We start from the raw sequence: 18,185 nt of genomic DNA, 5'->3' as shown, positions 1-18,185 counted from the left end.
GACATTATGTATAATATTAAGTCTTTATATCTTAATTTCTTTTCCATTTTGCAGTCTTAAACTTCTATTTCAGTTGTATTGTATGTGTCAGCCTTACTCAGAGTGGTGCAAATTTCTGTTGCATATTTGAAAAGTGTGGTGAGAGTTTGTATTGAGTCCCCATATTTTGCGGAAATTATGGCATCTTTTAGAGAATGTCTGGAAGCTGTGCACATCTTTTGCCTGCATTTTCAATTGGAATTAGGTCTGGTCATTCTAAAACATGACTACATGTGGAGCTTTATTACTTTATAGTAAGTCTGGCTACATGCTAAGTGTTATCTTCCTGTTTCTCCCAACACTACCTCGTATTTAGCTTCATCCATCTTCCCATCAAATTAGACCAACTTCAAAGTCCTAAAGCTGTTTTGGAATCTAACTCTGCTTAAAAACTATTGTTTTTTTTTTAACAAATATTTGAGATCTTCAGAGAACAGCTGTATTCAGTGAATTTAGCTGTTCTTTTGAAGATAACTGGATGTACTGGACTTACATAAATAAATATAAACGCATGCCACACCTTGCAGATTTTTGTATAGAAAAAAGACATTTCTTTCAGTTAATATGTTCTATTTTGTGATGGTCTGTCAAATAAAAACACACAGAATACATTGCAGTTTGTGGTCCTGACATAATGAAATGTGAAGATGCTGAAGAGGTGTTGGTATTTTCTCCCAAAGCACTGCAAATGTTCCAAAACGGCATAATTTTAGTCAAGCTTAGGCATGTCGGATAAAAAACCCCCAACTTGAAGTCTCCTGAACGCCGCGCACCAATGACGTAAACATTAAGCGACTGTCTCCGGGTCTGTGTATCGGCTGCTAAACAGGAGCTTTTTCATTGTTGTTGTTTGGTTTCACCTCCCATGTGGACTCGTCTTCAGGTAGGACTCGCCGTATTATCTCCCCATTAACCGCCTCAGCCTAGCTTGACGCTGACAGCTCACAGGAAGCTGCTGCTTTGGCCCGCAGCTCAGGCTAACAGCTAGCTCCATTTCAACAGCAGCTCTTAATGTATGCGGAATGCGCAACCATTGCGGATGTTGTGCAGAAAAAAATGCGCAGCGATGCGACACAGAGCAGGAGAAATGGCGTTTTGAATTGGCAAGCAGCGGCATCATGACTGTGCAGCCCAACTGTTAGCAATGTTTTGTTTTGTGTTTCAGATGTAGAGGAGAGTCTCCACCTGGAGGATGCTGCTGTGTGTCTGACAGATGGAGGGGTTCATGTAGCCCTCAACCTGCACCTTATACACCCTCAATGTGGGAGTGATAACACAACAGTGCAGCTGAGAATGGCTGAAATGGACTGAAGGTGCCACAAATAGACAGTAAAGTGTCTATAAATGTACAATCAGAGAATATGATTGTTTTAATTGCCATTCTTCAAGTATGACTTAGACTTTTTTTAAGGGATACTGTTTAAAACAGTATTTAAAAATAGTTACATTTTATATTTCCGAAAAGGAAAAATAAAATAAAATCACTTCAGAGTGTCTGTGCAACTGTAACCATGTTAAAATGCAAGTTTTATATGAAACTTTGAGCTGCAGTTAATGGGGAGGGGGCTGCCAGTACCAGAATTGGCCCGCCAGTCAGTTCTGCTTTAAACCAGGTCTGATCCATGACTGAGTACTACGAGGAGGGGGGGCTGCTGTACGAGCAATCACCTCCCATGCACATCAAAGTGGAGTCCCCGGAGGGAGCCTTTGGAGGGGCAGCCTCAGAGAACGGCTTCCCCAGGGAGGATGAAGACTCGGAGAACAGCTGTGACCAGACCAGCGCCTTACCTGGAGGACTTCCCTTCAACGTGGTAGTGGTGCATCCCAACATTATGGCACCCGGCATGTCATCAGATGACCTTTTGACCATTGAGCAAAGTAAGTTTGTAAAAGTGAGGGCTGTTTGTTTGTTTGTTTGTTTGTTTCTTTGTGAGTCAGCTATCAACTCTGAACAGCTTCCCTGTTCCTACTGAAGAAAAGCTTTTCCCACAACATGACGCTGCCACCATCGTGGTTCACTGTGGGGATGTGTTTTCATGAAGTTGAGCAAAATTAGAGATTTGTAGATTTGGACTTTAACCAGAGGATCTGGTTTTGTGCTTGCTGCAATCACCATATTGCTTGTGGCAAAAACAAATCAACTCTGAAGAGTCTGGATGTTTTTCTGATCTAGCCACTGTTGTTCTAAAAAAACAGTTTATGCTGAGATTAAATTACTCTAAGATGGACTTTTTAGGAATTAGATGTTTTTAGAAGATGTTTGCTAGTATAGGATGATTATGAGGAGATAAATTCAAGCACACCAAAAATTTTGAAAATAAGGCAGAATTGAATTTCTCTGTACAATTATGCAGCTCTTAATAAAAAAAAAATTAAAAAATAAAATCCTAATAACAATATTTAAGTTTCTGCGACCTGTTCAGGGTGACCCCGCCTCTCGCCCAGAACATTAGCTGGATATAGACACCAGCACCTTCTGACCCCACTAGGGACAAAGGGTGTAAGAAAATGGATGGATATTTAAATTTGCAGTTGTAAAATTAAACATTCCATAGATTTGAAAACTGTTTGTAACTAACATTTTGTCAGGCATGTAAGCCATTATAAGATTTGTTGCTAGTAGCTAGTTAGTCTTCTTTCTACATTCTTTATAGACTGTTCTGAAATGCAGTTAAGTTTATCTTTAAAATCAAAAAGATGTCTGTTGCAAAAAGCTCTGCTTTAATTGATGAGGGGAAAGAAACATCTTCCGACATTACTTCGTCCATCTGCAAATGTTGAAGCGAGTCATTTATGTAAATATTGAACAAAATCTTTTGTGTCAATTATTTTCAAATGTGACTCAGAATTAAAACAGAAACAATATAGTCAACAGAAATTACTTAATTAAAATTATTATGACTACATTTCACTTTGCTCCTACATTCTTATAATGTTCTTTGAGTGTACTAAATGCAGAAGGTATTTTATTTATTTTTCTTTTTTCTTTTTTTCACATAACTCAGCAGTCCGTGTTCATGTTGGAAGCATAATGCAGTGCATGGAATAGGACAAGTTAATGGCAAATGTCATATAAATAAAGAGCTGGCCTTTTAGTATTTTTTGTTATTTTAAGTCATTCTCTATGCTGTGACAGGCATATGTCTGTGTTTTACTACATGTTTCAAGAGGTTGTGGTTTGGTGACTCTAGATACATTCTATGTAGTGAAAATACGTGATAAATGTTCAAAATAGTGCACCCACACTGACCTGCGAATCATTTAAGCTGTACTAATATCTGGCAGCAACAGCAAATTGTATTGAGGTTTTATCACTAATCGTCCCCAAATGGTAACTAAAAAGAACTGAAAGACGTGACTCCCATATTTTCCCTGAACGTTTTTTTTTTTATGAATGAGAATTCTGTTTATTTAAACAGGTGAAAGCACTTTGAGATTTCTTTAAATGTGCATTGTGTTTATTTAATGTTCTTCATTTATCGTAAAACGTTTACAGAGTAATGGACGACTCAAGTCAAAATTTTGTTGGAATCACAACAATGCATGTTAAATGCATATTAAAATTTACTTGCTAATGATTAGTTAAGTGAAAGAAACAGACAAAGATGAACTACTTAACCTAAGCACTGTTAAAGTTAAAATTTCAGTTTTCTCCACAGACAGAGCCATGTCGGCGGCGCTGGCCGCCGGCGGCGCGGGTAAAAGGAAGAGTCGTTTCAGCGGGGCGGAGCTGGAGGTGTTGGTGTCAGAAGTCACCCGGTGCGAGGGCGAACTCTTTGGTCCCGCCGGGAGACTCCGGCGGAGAGAGAGAGAGCGCATATGGGCGGGGATCCTAGAGAGGGTCAACGCCGTGTCCCGAGTGCCACGCACGCTTCGAGAAGTCAAGAAGCGCTGGGACGACCTGAAGCGGCGCAACGGAGGCAGGCTGGCGGACGCCCGCCACCGCAGCTGCTACCTGCCGTCCAGCAGGGGGGCGTCGATGCTCGGGCGCTCCTCTCAGCCGAGTCCGAGGCTCCAGCAGCAGAGGCAGAAGCAAAGCAGCAGACCAAAGCCTATTTTCCCCTGCTTCCCGGACTCTGACCCAGGTAACAACAGATCATTTTTCTTTTTTTTTTTGTGCAGCTAGATTTGCAGTAACTTCTGCTCCCATCACGCAGGTGTAGGAGTGGACGGATCAGACAGGGATGCTTTGGAGAAAGAGGAGGACATTTCTGAGCGTGAGCGAGACATGGGGGAGCCTGAGTGTGAGGCGGTGGAAAACAGCATAGATGACAAACTGGGATTGGGTCTGGGTCTGGGAATCGGACCCCCTCCTACGTCAGAACGATGGCTGCCTCCTTCTCCTCTCTATAGCGCTCCTTTCTTGAACGGCAGCCCCCAGCCCAGCAGCCCCCAGCCGTCACTAGGGACGCAGCAGGGTCCTCTTGAAGCCCCGCCCCGCATCTCATGGCTCGAAGATGAGCTCCGAGGCTTAGGGGAGGCTGCGATTCAGCTGGGGAATCGGGTGGAGAGGAGCCTGCGGGAGTTCGGGGAAAGCTTCAGACAGGACATGAGAACCCTCGTCGCTTCACAAGAGGCACTAGCGGTCAGTCTGCAGCAAAACAATGTCCTCTTGCAAAGGCTTCTGGGAGTCCTGGAAGCCCAGCAGCAACCGCAGCCCCAGCAGCATCGAGGACAACAAGCGCACCCCTCGCAAACACCTCAGCAGCAGCACTTACAGCCACAGCAGCTACAGCACATAGAGCAACAGCATCTGCAGCAGACGCAGCAGCATCAAATGCACCTACAACAGCAGCCGCAGGTAACCCAGCACTCTAATAATCAGCCGGCGGTAGCATCAGCACCATCATCCCCAGAAATACACGGCACTTTTCCCCCTGAACCCGCCGCAGACACGAGCGGAAACCTGCACCGGCCGCGACGAGGGAGAGCTCTCGACCACAGGCGCAGGAGACGGCGCTGAGAATGTATTTAAAAAAAACAAAAAAAAAACTGTCGATATTTGAAAATGTGATGCTCTTTTTACTTGCAGTATTTCTGTAAAAATGACTAGTTATATATCCTGTTTCTCATCTCACTCCATATCAGTAAGCCATTGTGTACTTAGGTCTGTTTTACAGAAAGGACTGAAGCAGTCTGTTGAAGTAGACTCAAGTTAATAGGGTGGCCTTTACATGACCCTAGGTACCACAAAAATGAATGCATAAATCTGTGGTAAGAAAATATTTAAACAACAAAGTGATGGATTCACTTTACAAACTTTTCCAACAGAAAAAAACCCAGGCTTACTATACTCTGATGCTCAGTTCGCATGTTTCTCTGCAAAGTTCAGTGATGCTCTTAAAGATTCAAACCTGACTTGGTTTTCCTGACTAACTACATCATCATCATCATAATCATAAAGTACTTGTGATCTGCACTTGTTTCCATAAATTGTAGTTTTGCAGCTTTTGTAAGTACCTTCTAATGTATGCTTGTGCTTTTTTGGGGGGGATTTTCTGCTCCCTCACTGAAAGGAAACAAAGTTAGGGAAAACAAGAAAATCACACTGAACCAGAATGGTGGCACTTCTATTCAGGGCATTCGGTCGACACTAGGCATGGGCTGGAATGAGGCACTCGTTTCATGATAAGCTTCAGTGAAAATGCCAAGTTTCACAGTGTTAACATAAACATTTAAAGGAAATATATGAAACCTAGTTCAATTGCTTTTATTTAAACAAGCTCTCAGCTGACGTTTTACCTTAATGAGAACAAAAAATAGCACTTTTTTTGGTTTCCACACCATGACAATCCATGTTCTTTTGTAACCAAAAATATTTCCCAACAGGCAAGTTTCTTTGTTATAAACGAGGAAGATGTTGAGGACTTTTCTTTAGGTGGCACTTTACCAAGTCTGAGGACTCCAAAGCGCTTTACACTAGAATCCGTTTTTCACACAATGATGGTACCACCGTCAGCAGCCAAGCCAGGTGAAATGTCTTTCTGGAAGGACTCGACCACTGAGACAGATGGGACGTCTACGGCACGGACTTCCACCCCAGTGCCACTGTTGTCTTTCTTTAAGTTTACAGCAATAGGTCGGGGAGGGGAAGCTCCCCTTTTGCCTCCACTCAGTACTCTTTTTTTTTCTGGCACTGTGTGTAAAAGAGTTTTCAAACTAACTTTTCAAAACTCCGGTTCACTTGGCAGCAGAATCAGGGCCTCTACCAACTAGTTTATGGAAACTCTTAATTTATTTATGATTGTTCGTATCATTATGTGTTTTTTTTTTACAAAAGTTGGCAAAATTTTTGTGATTCTATAGTTTCCATAGGAAAATATTTCTTAAAAGGTACATTGGTTTTTCCTTGTGTCAGAAAAAGGTATAGAAATCAGTAGATAGGCAGTGTGCAGCAAGAAGTTAAAGAAAGGCCGACCTGCCATTTCAGCTGGGAAAAAACTTAAATGTGATTCTTTCTCTGGTATGTTGTGCTTTTTTGATGATACTACTAACTGGCCCATGCCTAGTCACTACATGCTTGTTCTATTTCAATAGTTTTCATTATACTTTTCCAGGTTTTGTGTGGACAACATTAAGCTATGTTCTGAAGGTGCATTTTGAGACAAAATTGTTATATTTTAAAGCCTTTTTAAATATATATATATAGCTATATATATGGGGGAAAAACAGATAAGCATCACAGTATGGCTCAGACTTCAGCTCGTGTTTATGATGAACTTTTAAAGCATTCATTAGTATCTTGCAGCTATTGATAATCTTGCATGCAGTATCATGGACGTGTTTGTAAATAGTTACAGAGGAGCATTAAATGGCCATCATCTATGTAGTTTTGCACAAGTTATATTTTGTAGATAGATGCCGTCAGATGAAATGTAACTAAACTTAATAAAATACAAATATGAGCTGCAGAAAAACAACGCATTGTTCACTTGTGGATTTGTTACAGCATGTAAAAAGTCATTTATATCATCAATATTACCGAGGTACGCATTTTTATTTTAATGAATCTAAGTTTGTGGTCATTAAAAAATTGAAATGATGGAAATGTAATAAATCCAAGTCCTTGAATTGTTTGCGATAAACAAAAAATTTAAATAAATTATAGAGACAGAGTTAAAATCAAAACTGATTACATAATTTAATTAAAAACCAATTAATACAAAACTGGTAATCATCAGAAGCACATACGATAAAGTTATGTTGTTTTACAAACCTTGGTACTTGACCCCATGTCGTGCTGAAAAGTTATGAATTATAATAAAGTTTTACGTGTAGTGTGTGCAACAACAAAGTCACAACAGCAGTAAACTGGAAATGTGTAATTTAAAGCTTCAAATGTGTTTTCCTAGATAATGAAGCACGTCTGTTTGTCAGTAACAGGGGTTTTATTTTGAAGGTGCCGACCGGAAATGTAATCCTGGCTTCATGATCCTTGTGTGCTTCGGACAAGGGGGTGCATGGGTGAAACATGGCCGCCGCAGACCCAAAGTCTCCGAATCGACAGAAAACCCCCGCAGAGGAGGTGGACACATCTGGGGAACAGGCCGCGGCGGCGAAGTCGGGATGCAGCCCGAACCAGACGGATGAGGCGGCGGGCGACAAAAGCGGGGTCTGCCCCAACGGTGAGCTAGGAGCCGAGGATGTTGGCAGCGACGGAGGCGGTTCTGTGGCCACCCATTCTGGGGAGGTTGGTGTCGCCTCCGTTGCTGGAGCAGCAAACAAAACGACATGCGTCTCACCGGAGGACCGTGCAGCGACCGAAAAAATGGCCGAGTCCCTCGACAGCCAGCAGCAGGCTTTCGACTGGTCAGAGACTGAAGACGACGAGGAAGGGGCGAAAACCCAGACGAAGGAAAATGCTAAAAGTGGTATGCCAACAATGTTGATGTGTGTTAGAGTTAGCTTTAGCCTGGGGCTAACCCGAGGTAAACTATCCCCATCCTGCTCCCGTGCAGACTCCAATCTCTGCTAATGTTATATTTTATAGCAAAATCAAAACAGGATCCCACATTGTAGACTAGCAGCTTTTAACATGACTTTCTATCTTTATGCATACAGTTGACCAGCGTGGCAATGTTTACTTTCCTGCTTTTCGGAGGTTGGTCTTTATTTTGTTTATCATGTGCACAAACAGGAAAAAAAGGTCATTGCAGATTTAGCCAATACCAATTTGTAGTCGTAGTGCAGCTCTGCACAGAAAAAGAGATGGGCGATATAATCTGAAGGTAAACGCTCCACTTTACCCTCCTGGTTTTCAGGGTAATGTTAAATAATTAAACAGTTCTACCAGGATATTAATAAAAAAAAAAACCAATATTGCTTACAAGTGAAACATTTGCCAGTCATCAGAGAAAGTGAAACTTCTATATTATATAGCATCATCACACACAGCAATATATTCCAAGGCTTGTCTCAAATTATTGTCTCAAATATTATTGCGATAAACGATAATATTGTTCGAAGATCTTTTTACACTGATTTAATGGAAATGACGTAATAATGCATGTGATTTCCTGCCAAAGATGGATAAACTTTATTTTAAAAATAAATCTAAACACTGGAACTGATAAAATAAACAAAACAACCAAAAACAAAAATAAAATATATTCTCAGTCTCCATTAACAAAAAATGTACTAGAATAAAAACTAAACAACATAAAGCCAAAGTGGAAATAAATGCTGCATTCAACCAAAAGAGTGCTGATTATTAAGTCTGTATACTATATTGCCTTTCAGTAATAATTCAATTTAAATAGAGACGATGGGCACATCGACTACCTAATGCAATAGTTCACACTACACAATTTTCTGCCCCAATTTTCCCCTTATGACAATCTTAGAACGTTGGTCGTTCTAAGATTGTCGCTTGCGATTTCATAACCGATCATCCTGTACTGTGTTGTGTGTTATGGTAGATTGTCTGGCCGCTCAGATCTAAATCAGGGGTTTTCCCCGACTAAGAGCATTAATGCAGCCTGTTGAATGTGACAGGTAGGCGCTTCCCTGGTGCTTTCTGAGGGGAAATTACAGAGGGGAATCCCAAACAGCAGCTAATTTTTCAGCTGTTCTTTGTTAACATGACATAAATAGGTTCTAATGATTTTCATTCAGTCAGGACTGACACTAGAGCCACATGCATTGCAGGTAGATTGTAGTAAAGCACTGATTAATGCCTGGTTTTAAAATTAGTTAACTAGACTTGTAGCCATTATTTTGTGCCCATTGTTGGACAGGACACAGCAGGATCGAACCCGATCACTAATGTGTGATCTCTCAGGTTTTGAAAATGGACCAACAATCGGCCGACAACTCTAAGATCCTGTAGTGTGCGCTGGGCATTACACTAAGGAAATGAGGAAGGGAGGAGTCAGTGGAGAGCACTGGAGTTGAGCCTTTTTTCATTCAGTGTCATTAACAGAAGAGACAAAGGCTGGAAGAGACGATAATTAAAATGACGTGGATAGGTTTAATTTATGGTGCGATTAATTGATTTATCGTTTATCACGACAGGCCTACCTGCAACCTTATGGAGCAAAAGGTGTGACACAAAAAGACTCCAGTATATGATAAGAGCGACACACTGAAGCATTGTGGTGGTTGCTTCGCCTTCCGGGGTCACATTTTTCCAAATAGATTTGTGGTTGCTTTCAAAGGGTCCTTTTCCACCAAACCAGTTCCAGTGTTTAACTGGTGCTGGTCTGGTGGATACCTTTTTCTGTGTCCAGAGTCCAGGCCTATCCCTGAAAAACCACTTCTAACGCAGCACCTGTTTGCAGCTGCAACAGAGGAAAGAGCTTATTTTGTTTGGATGTAAAAAGACCGGTTCATGGAGAGCACCAGCCAATCAAAATGCTATGAGCTCCATTTTTAAAAGGATTCTCAATCAGAGAGATTTAAAACAAAAACAAACTGAAACCAGCGTTTGAAGAATAGTGAAACGACGAACAAGCATAAGAATAACATTGACTGACTCCCATTTTCCTGCAGTTTATTTTGAAATCACCCATGACAGATTTAAAGTAGGTCAGTGTGCTGCTCAAAGCTGCGCTCACATCTGATTATTTTCCCCTGAACTCGCAAGTTATTTTGGACTGAGGCTGTTAATACCCCACCTTTGAACATTTCTGATTTTTGACCACAAGTAGACGTCTTGCGGTCTGAGACATTTTTTTTCTTTTAATGACTGTTTACACTAGTGCCACTTTGTATGTTTTTTTTTTAGTTTTTTTTTTTAGGTGCAGTACAGAAAAGTCCAGTTGCATTTGCGTCCAAACTGGCCACATTCTGGAGCTCTGAGTTTACCTCCCATTTTCCAGCTGCCGGTTTGGATGAAAGATCAACAGATCAGGATTGTGATGCGTTAAAGAGGCTTTGTTGTAGTATTAGGGTGTCTGTTGGCAGGAATACTGGCACAAAGATTATATTTGTGTGGTTAAATTGTCCTGATTTGCTGTGATCAGTCACAAAACACAGGATAAACCAGGATGGTTATGGTAGATATTTAGCCTGTCTTAACATTTGCTTTAAGGTTATTTTTGTAAATTTATAATAGACACTGATTAGCACCAGACATTTGAAGTTCTTCTTATAACCTATAGTAAACCATTTGTTTTCTACTAAGTTTCTTAAGAATTCAGAAATCTTGTATTTCTTCTTGGAGCAGTTTAAGACGTCCTGGAAAGGTGTAAGATAAACTTTATTGAAGCTGTAATTCTGAACTGTTTTTGACAACTAGTAAGATTGGTTAGTTTATGGATATTTTAAATGGAATCTGATAAAAGCTAAAAAGTAATTTTTCAAAATCAATATTCAGGATTTTGATAATGCTGCTGTGGATTGACTTTAGGGCTGCATATTAGAAAATCATGCAGTGGTGATAATATCGGTAATTACTGACAATAACGGTTGTGATATGTGTCTGTTTACAATACAGGTCTGCAACACGTGTAATGTGCTGGCCAGCAAATAATGCACTCCAACAATTTTGTTGTGATATTACTGCACACACTGATACTGCAATAATAATATAATGGCAACATATTGTGCCTGTCTTAATACACTGAAGTGGAATTAACAAAATTAAAGCTAATTTCATTCGAGTGCAACTCAATAGGAAAAATAATTTATCTTTATTAAATGTTCAATTTGTTGCATTAGAGATTCTCATTTCTATGAAATATAAATATAATTTTTATATTTTGTATGCATTATTAATAGCTTTGTCTCTTTTAAATGTTAATATTAAACTACTGACTACAGCCAAAATTTAATGATTTGAAACGACCGGAAGCAAAACAAACACGGTTGGGTTGGGTGCATAAAGCCTGGCCCAGGTTTAATTAAACCAAGGCCCAGACTCTCTTAGCATTTATACAGTAAAAATTGTAGCCAATATATATGTTTTGCATAATAATGCATTCAGCAGCCAAAACAAAAACATTATGTAATGTGCGGTGCTTTTGAGTCAAACCTAAAATATCAGCAGATACTGTGACTGTTGGGCACAAGCGATGATGAGGAGAAAGATGTGTGCCAGAGGTTGTGCGCTCTACCTCCTGCGCCACCGTTGCTCTCCTGATTTAATCATATCCATTTGTGTAGATTACGTCGGCACAAAATATCAAATCACTATCGTCACAATATTAATGTGTATATTATCAGAAGCGACTGCTCGGATTCAATATTCAGTATACAAATGTATATTTGAATTGTGGGATAGCCTTTCTAAATTGGTCACTCTAAATTGTCCTTATGTGTCTGTGTGCATATGCATGGTTGTATGTCCTGTGATGGATTATGATTGCATAGCAATGATGGATTGACTTTATCGGCCTCAAATCCTAAACTTTATTATTATAGTGTCTAAGATGCAAAGTGGTTGAGATGAAGAAAAAAAGACAAGGCATAATAATAATTGACATCTCCATTACAGTGTGCACCAAGGGTTTACAGTTGCTCTTGTTCCTGAAGTTTTGTGGTCCTTCTTGGAGTGCATTTGCATATTTGAATACATTTAAACAGTAGAAACCTATAAATAATGCAAACTGTTCATAAATACACTTTAGTCCTATGATATTAAACTCTGCAACTGGGTGTTAATGTGCAGGCGATCAAATCATCCTATTTTGATTATCCTTAATTATTTTGCTGATAAAAGTATATGAATGAATCAAATTTAAATCGGCTGAACTTAATTAAAACAAGCCACATACTTGAAAGTGACATGAAAATGTTAGTCTCTTACGTTTTTAATAACTTGTGTAATAGAAACTTTTTTTTTCATCTTTGGGGCTGCATTTGTGATTTGAAATAAGGCTTAATTTAGTTTTCCAGTCCAGTCTTCTGTCACATGTTTGAAAAGTTCAGCAGGCACAAATAGATCCTTTCTGTTTATTATCCCTATTGTATTTGTTCCATGGGCTTTTCCTTGCACTTAAAGTGGTGGTGGTGGGGGTGGCTGTTTCCGTTGAAAGCTTTAGCATTTCAAGGACTGTGAATGAAACTGTATTTTCAATAATGCAACTGTCCAAATTGATGAACATTCAGCAGTCGTTTAACTACTGATATAGATTTGAATGACCAAAATAAGAAAGCTTAAGAGTGTTGGAGAGATTGTGACAATGAATAAATGATGGCAGTAGGGAAGATGTTGGCAAGTTCCAATTAAAATAATTACTCCCAAAGTTTTCCTGGTATTATGCTGCTCATTTCCTATTTTGCCAACTGGTAGCTCTACAGATAGCTGTAGATCTGCAAGTCTGCTGATAGTGCAAGAATTTCTAATCCTGTAAAGTTTGATTAGTCATTACAGCTGTGCGCTGTGGTGTGCTTTTGTCTTTCAGACCTCAAAGTTGCTGAGACTGTTAACAATGCGAGGCAGGACGCTCCTGCGGAAGCAGAATCAGAAAAGACTGACGATGGGCAGAGATCACCGGAGAAGTCGCCAGTTGAGGCCCTGCGGGGTGAAGTCGACGCCACGGAGGACAGGGCAGATGACGACGAAGAGGCAGATTCTACAGCTAAACAAAGAAAGTGCCGCTGGGAGTGTAAGGAGTGTGGCCAGAAGTTTAGCCAGCGCGAGATGTTCAACCTTCACCGGCACTTTCATGCGCATGAGGACGAGCTCCTGCCCCCAACCTGCAAAGAATGTGGCCTTACCTTCCAGCACCGCAGCAGCCTCATCAAACACAGGAACCAACACAAAGAGAAAGAGGAGAACCTCGAGACTACAAAGTTGGAGGACGAAACACGGGCTCCATTTAGGTATCAGTGTGCAGAATGCAAGAGGATCTTTACTCAAGTGAGTAAACTGAGGGACCACGACTGCAACAATGCAGCAGAAAAGCCTTACCATTGCACTCTATGCCGCCAAGATTTCCAGTTCAAAGTATCTGTTACCAAGCACATGATGATGCATTCCCGCGAGTGCACCTTTAAATGCCAAGAGTGCAGCCAGACTTTCCCAAACATCATGTCCCTGCGCTTCCACCAGAAATCCCACGCTGCTCTTAAACCATATGAGTGTCCAGAGTGTGGCATGGCTTTCAAACACTACTCCGTCATGGAAGACCACCGGCGCAAGCATGTCGACAACAGCCGCTCTCACCTCTGCAACATCTGCGGCAAGACTTTCAAGTACAGCAGCCTCCTCCATCAACACCAGTACCTACACACTGGCCAGAAGCCTTTCCGCTGCCCGGAATGTGGCAAAAAATTTGCTTTCGCCCAGAACATGAAGGCTCACTACCGCCAGCACAGGCAAGGAGAAACAAACTCATCTGGTGAGCCGCCTGGAAAGCAGTCTCTCACTTCTGGACATGAGGCAGCTAAAGGTCCAGAGAAGGAGAACACCCATACGAGTGAGGATACAAAACGCACCTTCAGCTGCCCTCTCTGTCCCCAGACCTTCTATATTGCAGCTAACCTGAGAGTGCACATGCAGTTCCATGAGGACGAGTATGAAAAGCAAGAGAGGCTACTTCAATATCAAGTGGTGCCCAACAAGCACTGGGAGAAGGGACACACCTGCCCACACTGCCCCAGTGTTTTTCGGGATGAGCCTGGTTTAAAAGGACATCTGATTAGTGTCCATAAGCCAACTGCACAGTATTTAGAAACCTTAACCGCACCAAAAAAGCAGCTTACTCAATTAAGCAACGATAACACGCAAGGGAAGGTATTAAATATTAAATCCTACAAGTGTTCAGAGTGCGGAAAGTCATTCCGGCACCGCTCGGTGTTAGAGCTGCACATGCGAATACATTCCAAGGACAAGCCATACCAGTGCAAAGTTTGTGGCAAGGGTTTCAGATTCAGCAGCTACCTGCAGCAACATCTCATCATCCACACGGGCAAGAAGCCGTACAAATGTCCAGATTGCGGGAAGGACTTTGCCTTCCTTCAGAACATGAGGACTCACCAGAAGCTGCACCAGCAGAAGCCGTTCCGCTGCACCAGCTGCCGTAAAGGGTACAGCAGCGAGACGCAGCTCCAGCAACACATGTTGTCGCATAACGGCGATAAGCCGCACAAGTGCGAGTTGTGTGACAAGAGCTTTGGCTTGGCATACTTACTCCGCGACCACATGAATACGCACACGGGGGAGAGGCCTCACCGCTGCGAGGAGTGTCACAAATCTTTTTCCTGGTTCAGCAGCCTGCTGGTTCATCAGAAGATCCACGCGCGCAAGAAACAGGGTCTAAGTCACTACAACTCCTACCCTTCCGGCGCCAGGATGAGAGGCAGGGGCAAAAGAGGAGGGAGGTCAGCGTGGGGGTGGTCGAGTCCATCAGGGGTGTCAGAGATAGTTGCCCCTCAACAAAACCTTTACCCAGTTTCACCTCACAGGGACGCTGACTTGCACAGACAAGTGCGTCAGCAGCCCTTGCGTCCACGCGTGGATTCACAAACGAGGCATCTGACCGAGGCGTGGCCATCTGAGCCGCACTCCCAACCGCCCCAGTGGAGCGCGGACAATAGAGAAGCGCCTGCACCCTCACAGCAACATCCTCAGCCTCCACAATATGACACTCCAACGCAGCCACATCATCAGAGGAGTCCAGGATGGGCAGATGTGCCCTTAGTGGGCCTTGGATCGGCTCCAAACTTGGACTCCCAAATGAAGGACAGTACTTCTTCTGTCCTTGGCTCTCATCTACCAAAAAACAACAGCCCATCGGCAGTTATTGAGATGACGCAACAGAGGCAGCATAAACTGTCGTCATGGAATAGCACACCAACATCCACAGCCATGGCCTCCACGAGCTCTTTGCAGCACGATTTCTCCATTCCCACCTCCTACATGGACGGAGCAGCACTGTGGAGTGTTCGGCCCACTCCACTGACAAATTCTCAGAGTTCCCCAAACAAGCTCAGCCAAGACCTGCAACTGCCACGGTGGCCGGGCGGGCCCGAGCCGTCCACGCCTCTCAAGAAGGAGGAAAGGCTGTGGGACATCAGCAGTCCTCCAGTTATGTCTTCGACTGTTACTCAGCCAGAAAAGACGTGGAATGGCTGCGAGCCGCAGAAACCGTGGGCATCTGGCCTCGCAGGTGCCCCCACCTCAGCTCAGATAGACCAAAGCAGCTCCATGCCAATTTCAGCTCCCTCTTCTCACGGGGTTGCCAACAACTTGTGGGACATTCAATCGCCTCCAGGGGCTCCGAAGACTGTGAACTCTGTGGAAAAATTAGTAAATAACCAAGAATTTCAGAAACAGGTTTCGCCCAGCTGGAGCAGTGTGCAGACCCCCACGCAGAAGGTCCCCATCTCCATCCAATATGAGCCTCACCGTTTCAGTCAGGGGATTGGGACCCCAGTGTGGGCCTTCCAGAACAACTCTGTCGGACCTCAAACTCTACTTCCCGGCCAGCTCAAACCAGGGGGCGGTCAGGAGCTGCAGCAACCAATGGCAACAGCCGCTCAGATAATCATAAACCAACCTTCTCCTTTTTTCTCCCCTCCGCTCGCCCCTCTACCTCCTCTGGCTCTGCCCGGCCCACACCCCCTCCACTCTGTCGCGGTCGGTGCGATGCCCAGACCTCCACACCCGAATATCTTTTTCACGCCACAGCCGGTCATGACTGAGAGGCCACATATGCCGCAGACCTTGCCCCTACCTCAGCTCCCACCACAGACCGAACCTCACAAACTCGGATCCCGCCTGCCTTTTCCCCCAGAGCGGCTTCTCCAGTGCATGATCTGCGGGCTCTCACTTCCCCGCGAGCTGGATCTACAGATGCATTACCTGCAACATGCACAGGGGGAGATATGACATTTCTACACTAGTAACAAAACTTAGTTATGTTTTTATAACTGTCTGTAAAACCTCGTTCATTTGACACTTTGCTGTTCTGAATCGAAATAATACAAAAAGAGACGTATGTGAAACTAGACCCAATTTGCACATTTGATTTTAAAGTTTGTAAGACTGTGCAGTGTGTTTGAGTAGAGGATGTACACGTGTGTTAAATTGGTTTCACCGTCTTGAGATCATTTCAGTGGTTCAGATTAATGAGGTTCTGCAGGCTACATTTCATTTATTGCCAATGATGTTTAGATTTAGATCTTATTAGGAAGTTTTCTAGTTCAGTCCACATGTCTTGAACCATTTGTACTGTGTTTCTCCATGTACAGTATACGGTGTGCCTTTTATAAGTACAGTCTGCATGTCTGCTGTCTTGGTATTCTAGGCCCTAGTTTGTGCTTTTAAAGTGGACTAAACAGTGTGACCTCATCCTGTTGAAGACGGCGCAATGCTAAATGTGCTGAAAAGATTGGGATTTATGAGGCAAAATTTATTTTAAAGCATACATTGATTTGCAAAAGTATTTATAACTCAACGTTTTTTTTTTGTTTTTTTTTTGCATTTCTGACACTTTACAACCAGAAACTTGAATGCATCTTTGTGGGAGTTTATGTGATAGAAAGTATTAAAAAACTGCAAGGTGAATTATGAAGTCAACTGTACCTAATTACTTTTGGAGGCAACAGAATAAGCCTCTCTCAACGAGGCACGCCAGTTTATTTGCACCATTTTCCTTCCACTTCGTGGTTATACGTTTTTCTCATAGCATAAAATCCTAATGCTATACATTGTTTGTGGTTGTACTGTGACAAGACATCTAAAAAAAATTAAAGGGGTATGAATAATTCTGCAAAGCAAATGTACAAATGAAAGCTGCTGACCTACCGGTGTAATCTCTGCTAGAAAGTTCTCGTATGCACACAGAGCCATGGGCTGGGTCCAAATGTCTTGCCGGTCAACACAGTAACTAATGTGGGAATCTGGCTGAAGCAAACTGTCAATAACAAAACTAACCATTTGTAATTTAAAAGCTCCTTTTATGTGAAAGGTTTTCAGTAAAATGAATCTTGAATATTCACTCACCATTAGGAAAGTATGACACTGTTTGAAAGTGAGTTTTGTAATAAAACCAGATTTCAATTTGTAATTTGTCTTCTTTTTTTCCAACAATAAGACAAACTGGTGTTGAACTTTAGTCAAATTGATCCTGTATGAATTTAACAGAAGTGTACCTATATTTATAAGACCAATTCCCACCTATAAGTGTTTAAATGTATTTTTGTGATCAAACATTTCATTCCATGACTGTAGCTTTAGTCAATTTCAGATTCTCATTGTCCCCGTTTTTAAAAAATGGAGTAGCTTCACTGGGACATTATCAGTCTGGAAACGTTTTACTGCTGTACAACAAACACAAATTTATTGTTTGTAAAAGAATAATTATTCCCTTTCCTGTGCATTTATTGGTTACAAAACTGACCCTTCTACCTCTACCTGTGGTTTCAGCATGGAAGTCTCTCCCATCATGTCCTTACATTGGATTAAATAAAATCTGCCTTTGATTATAACATTGTTTGGTGCTATGTTTCACAAATGTGAGAAGTTATTTTTTTATTTGCATGTTTATCCTATTTTATCTCACAGTTTGGTGCTTTTGGAGCCCCAAATGTCCTAAAGTGTCATATTTTAATAAATATATACATAATTAAATGACTGCTTCAGGTGCTAGAAATGGTTACAACTGGAAGCATACTTTAAAAATGTGTAAAATAGAATTGTTGTTGAATCTATATCAATTATTCACAGTTGTATAATCAGTCAAAACTTACCCTAATTC

The 18,185-nt window shown here is 41.9% G+C and overlaps 2 protein-coding genes across 4 annotated transcripts; both read left to right on the top strand.

The window, feature by feature from the left end:
• Window positions 1–788: 788 nt before the first annotated feature.
• Window positions 789–6,959, top strand: si:ch211-261d7.3 (myb-related transcription factor, partner of profilin). Of its 3 annotated transcripts, XM_044117482.1 has the most exons (5): window positions 789–922; window positions 1,205–1,352; window positions 1,653–1,917; window positions 3,699–4,124; window positions 4,197–6,959. In XM_044117482.1, the coding sequence occupies exons 3-5, from the start codon at window positions 1,662–1,664 to the stop codon at window positions 5,000–5,002; spliced, it is 1,488 nt and encodes a 495-aa protein (XP_043973417.1). In that variant the 5' UTR covers window positions 789–922; window positions 1,205–1,352; window positions 1,653–1,661; the 3' UTR covers window positions 5,003–6,959. The 3 variants fall into 3 exon arrangements, with proteins under 3 accessions (XP_043973417.1, XP_043973418.1, XP_043973416.1); XM_044117483.1 differs by having other exon boundaries at window positions 1,205–1,917; window positions 4,203–6,959; XM_044117481.1 differs by having other exon boundaries at window positions 1,205–1,917.
• A 486-nt stretch (window positions 6,960–7,445) lies between these two features.
• On the top strand, window positions 7,446–17,916 carry zgc:66448 (uncharacterized protein LOC327401 homolog). Its single transcript, XM_044117439.1, has 2 exons — window positions 7,446–7,910; window positions 12,885–17,916. Exons 1-2 carry the CDS (start codon window positions 7,511–7,513, stop codon window positions 16,313–16,315), a joined length of 3,831 nt encoding a protein of 1,276 aa, XP_043973374.1. The 5' UTR covers window positions 7,446–7,510; the 3' UTR covers window positions 16,316–17,916.
• Window positions 17,917–18,185: the final 269 nt, after the last annotated feature.

This window comes from Gambusia affinis, linkage group LG05 (genome assembly GCF_019740435.1).
Source record: "Gambusia affinis linkage group LG05, SWU_Gaff_1.0, whole genome shotgun sequence".
NCBI lineage: Eukaryota > Metazoa > Chordata > Actinopteri > Cyprinodontiformes > Poeciliidae > Gambusia > Gambusia affinis.
The sequence above is the reverse complement of the archived record's forward strand: the minus strand, read 5'-3'. Positions and strand labels throughout refer to the sequence as shown.

Excerpts from the sequence above, each read along its gene's own strand:
- si:ch211-261d7.3 (XM_044117482.1), top strand. The coding sequence starts at position 1,662 with ATGACTGAGTACTACGAGGAGGGGGGGCTGCTGTACGAGCAATCACCT. Across the intron at positions 1,918-3,698 it reads CCTTTTGACCATTGAGCAAA|ACAGAGCCATGTCGGCGGCG; the intron begins GTAAGTTTGTAA and ends TTTTCTCCACAG. Across the intron at positions 4,125-4,196 it reads CTTCCCGGACTCTGACCCAG|GTGTAGGAGTGGACGGATCA; the intron begins GTAACAACAGAT and ends CCCATCACGCAG.
- zgc:66448 (XM_044117439.1), top strand. The coding sequence starts at position 7,511 with ATGGCCGCCGCAGACCCAAAGTCTCCGAATCGACAGAAAACCCCCGCA. Across the intron at positions 7,911-12,884 it reads GAAGGAAAATGCTAAAAGTG|ACCTCAAAGTTGCTGAGACT; the intron begins GTATGCCAACAA and ends TTTGTCTTTCAG.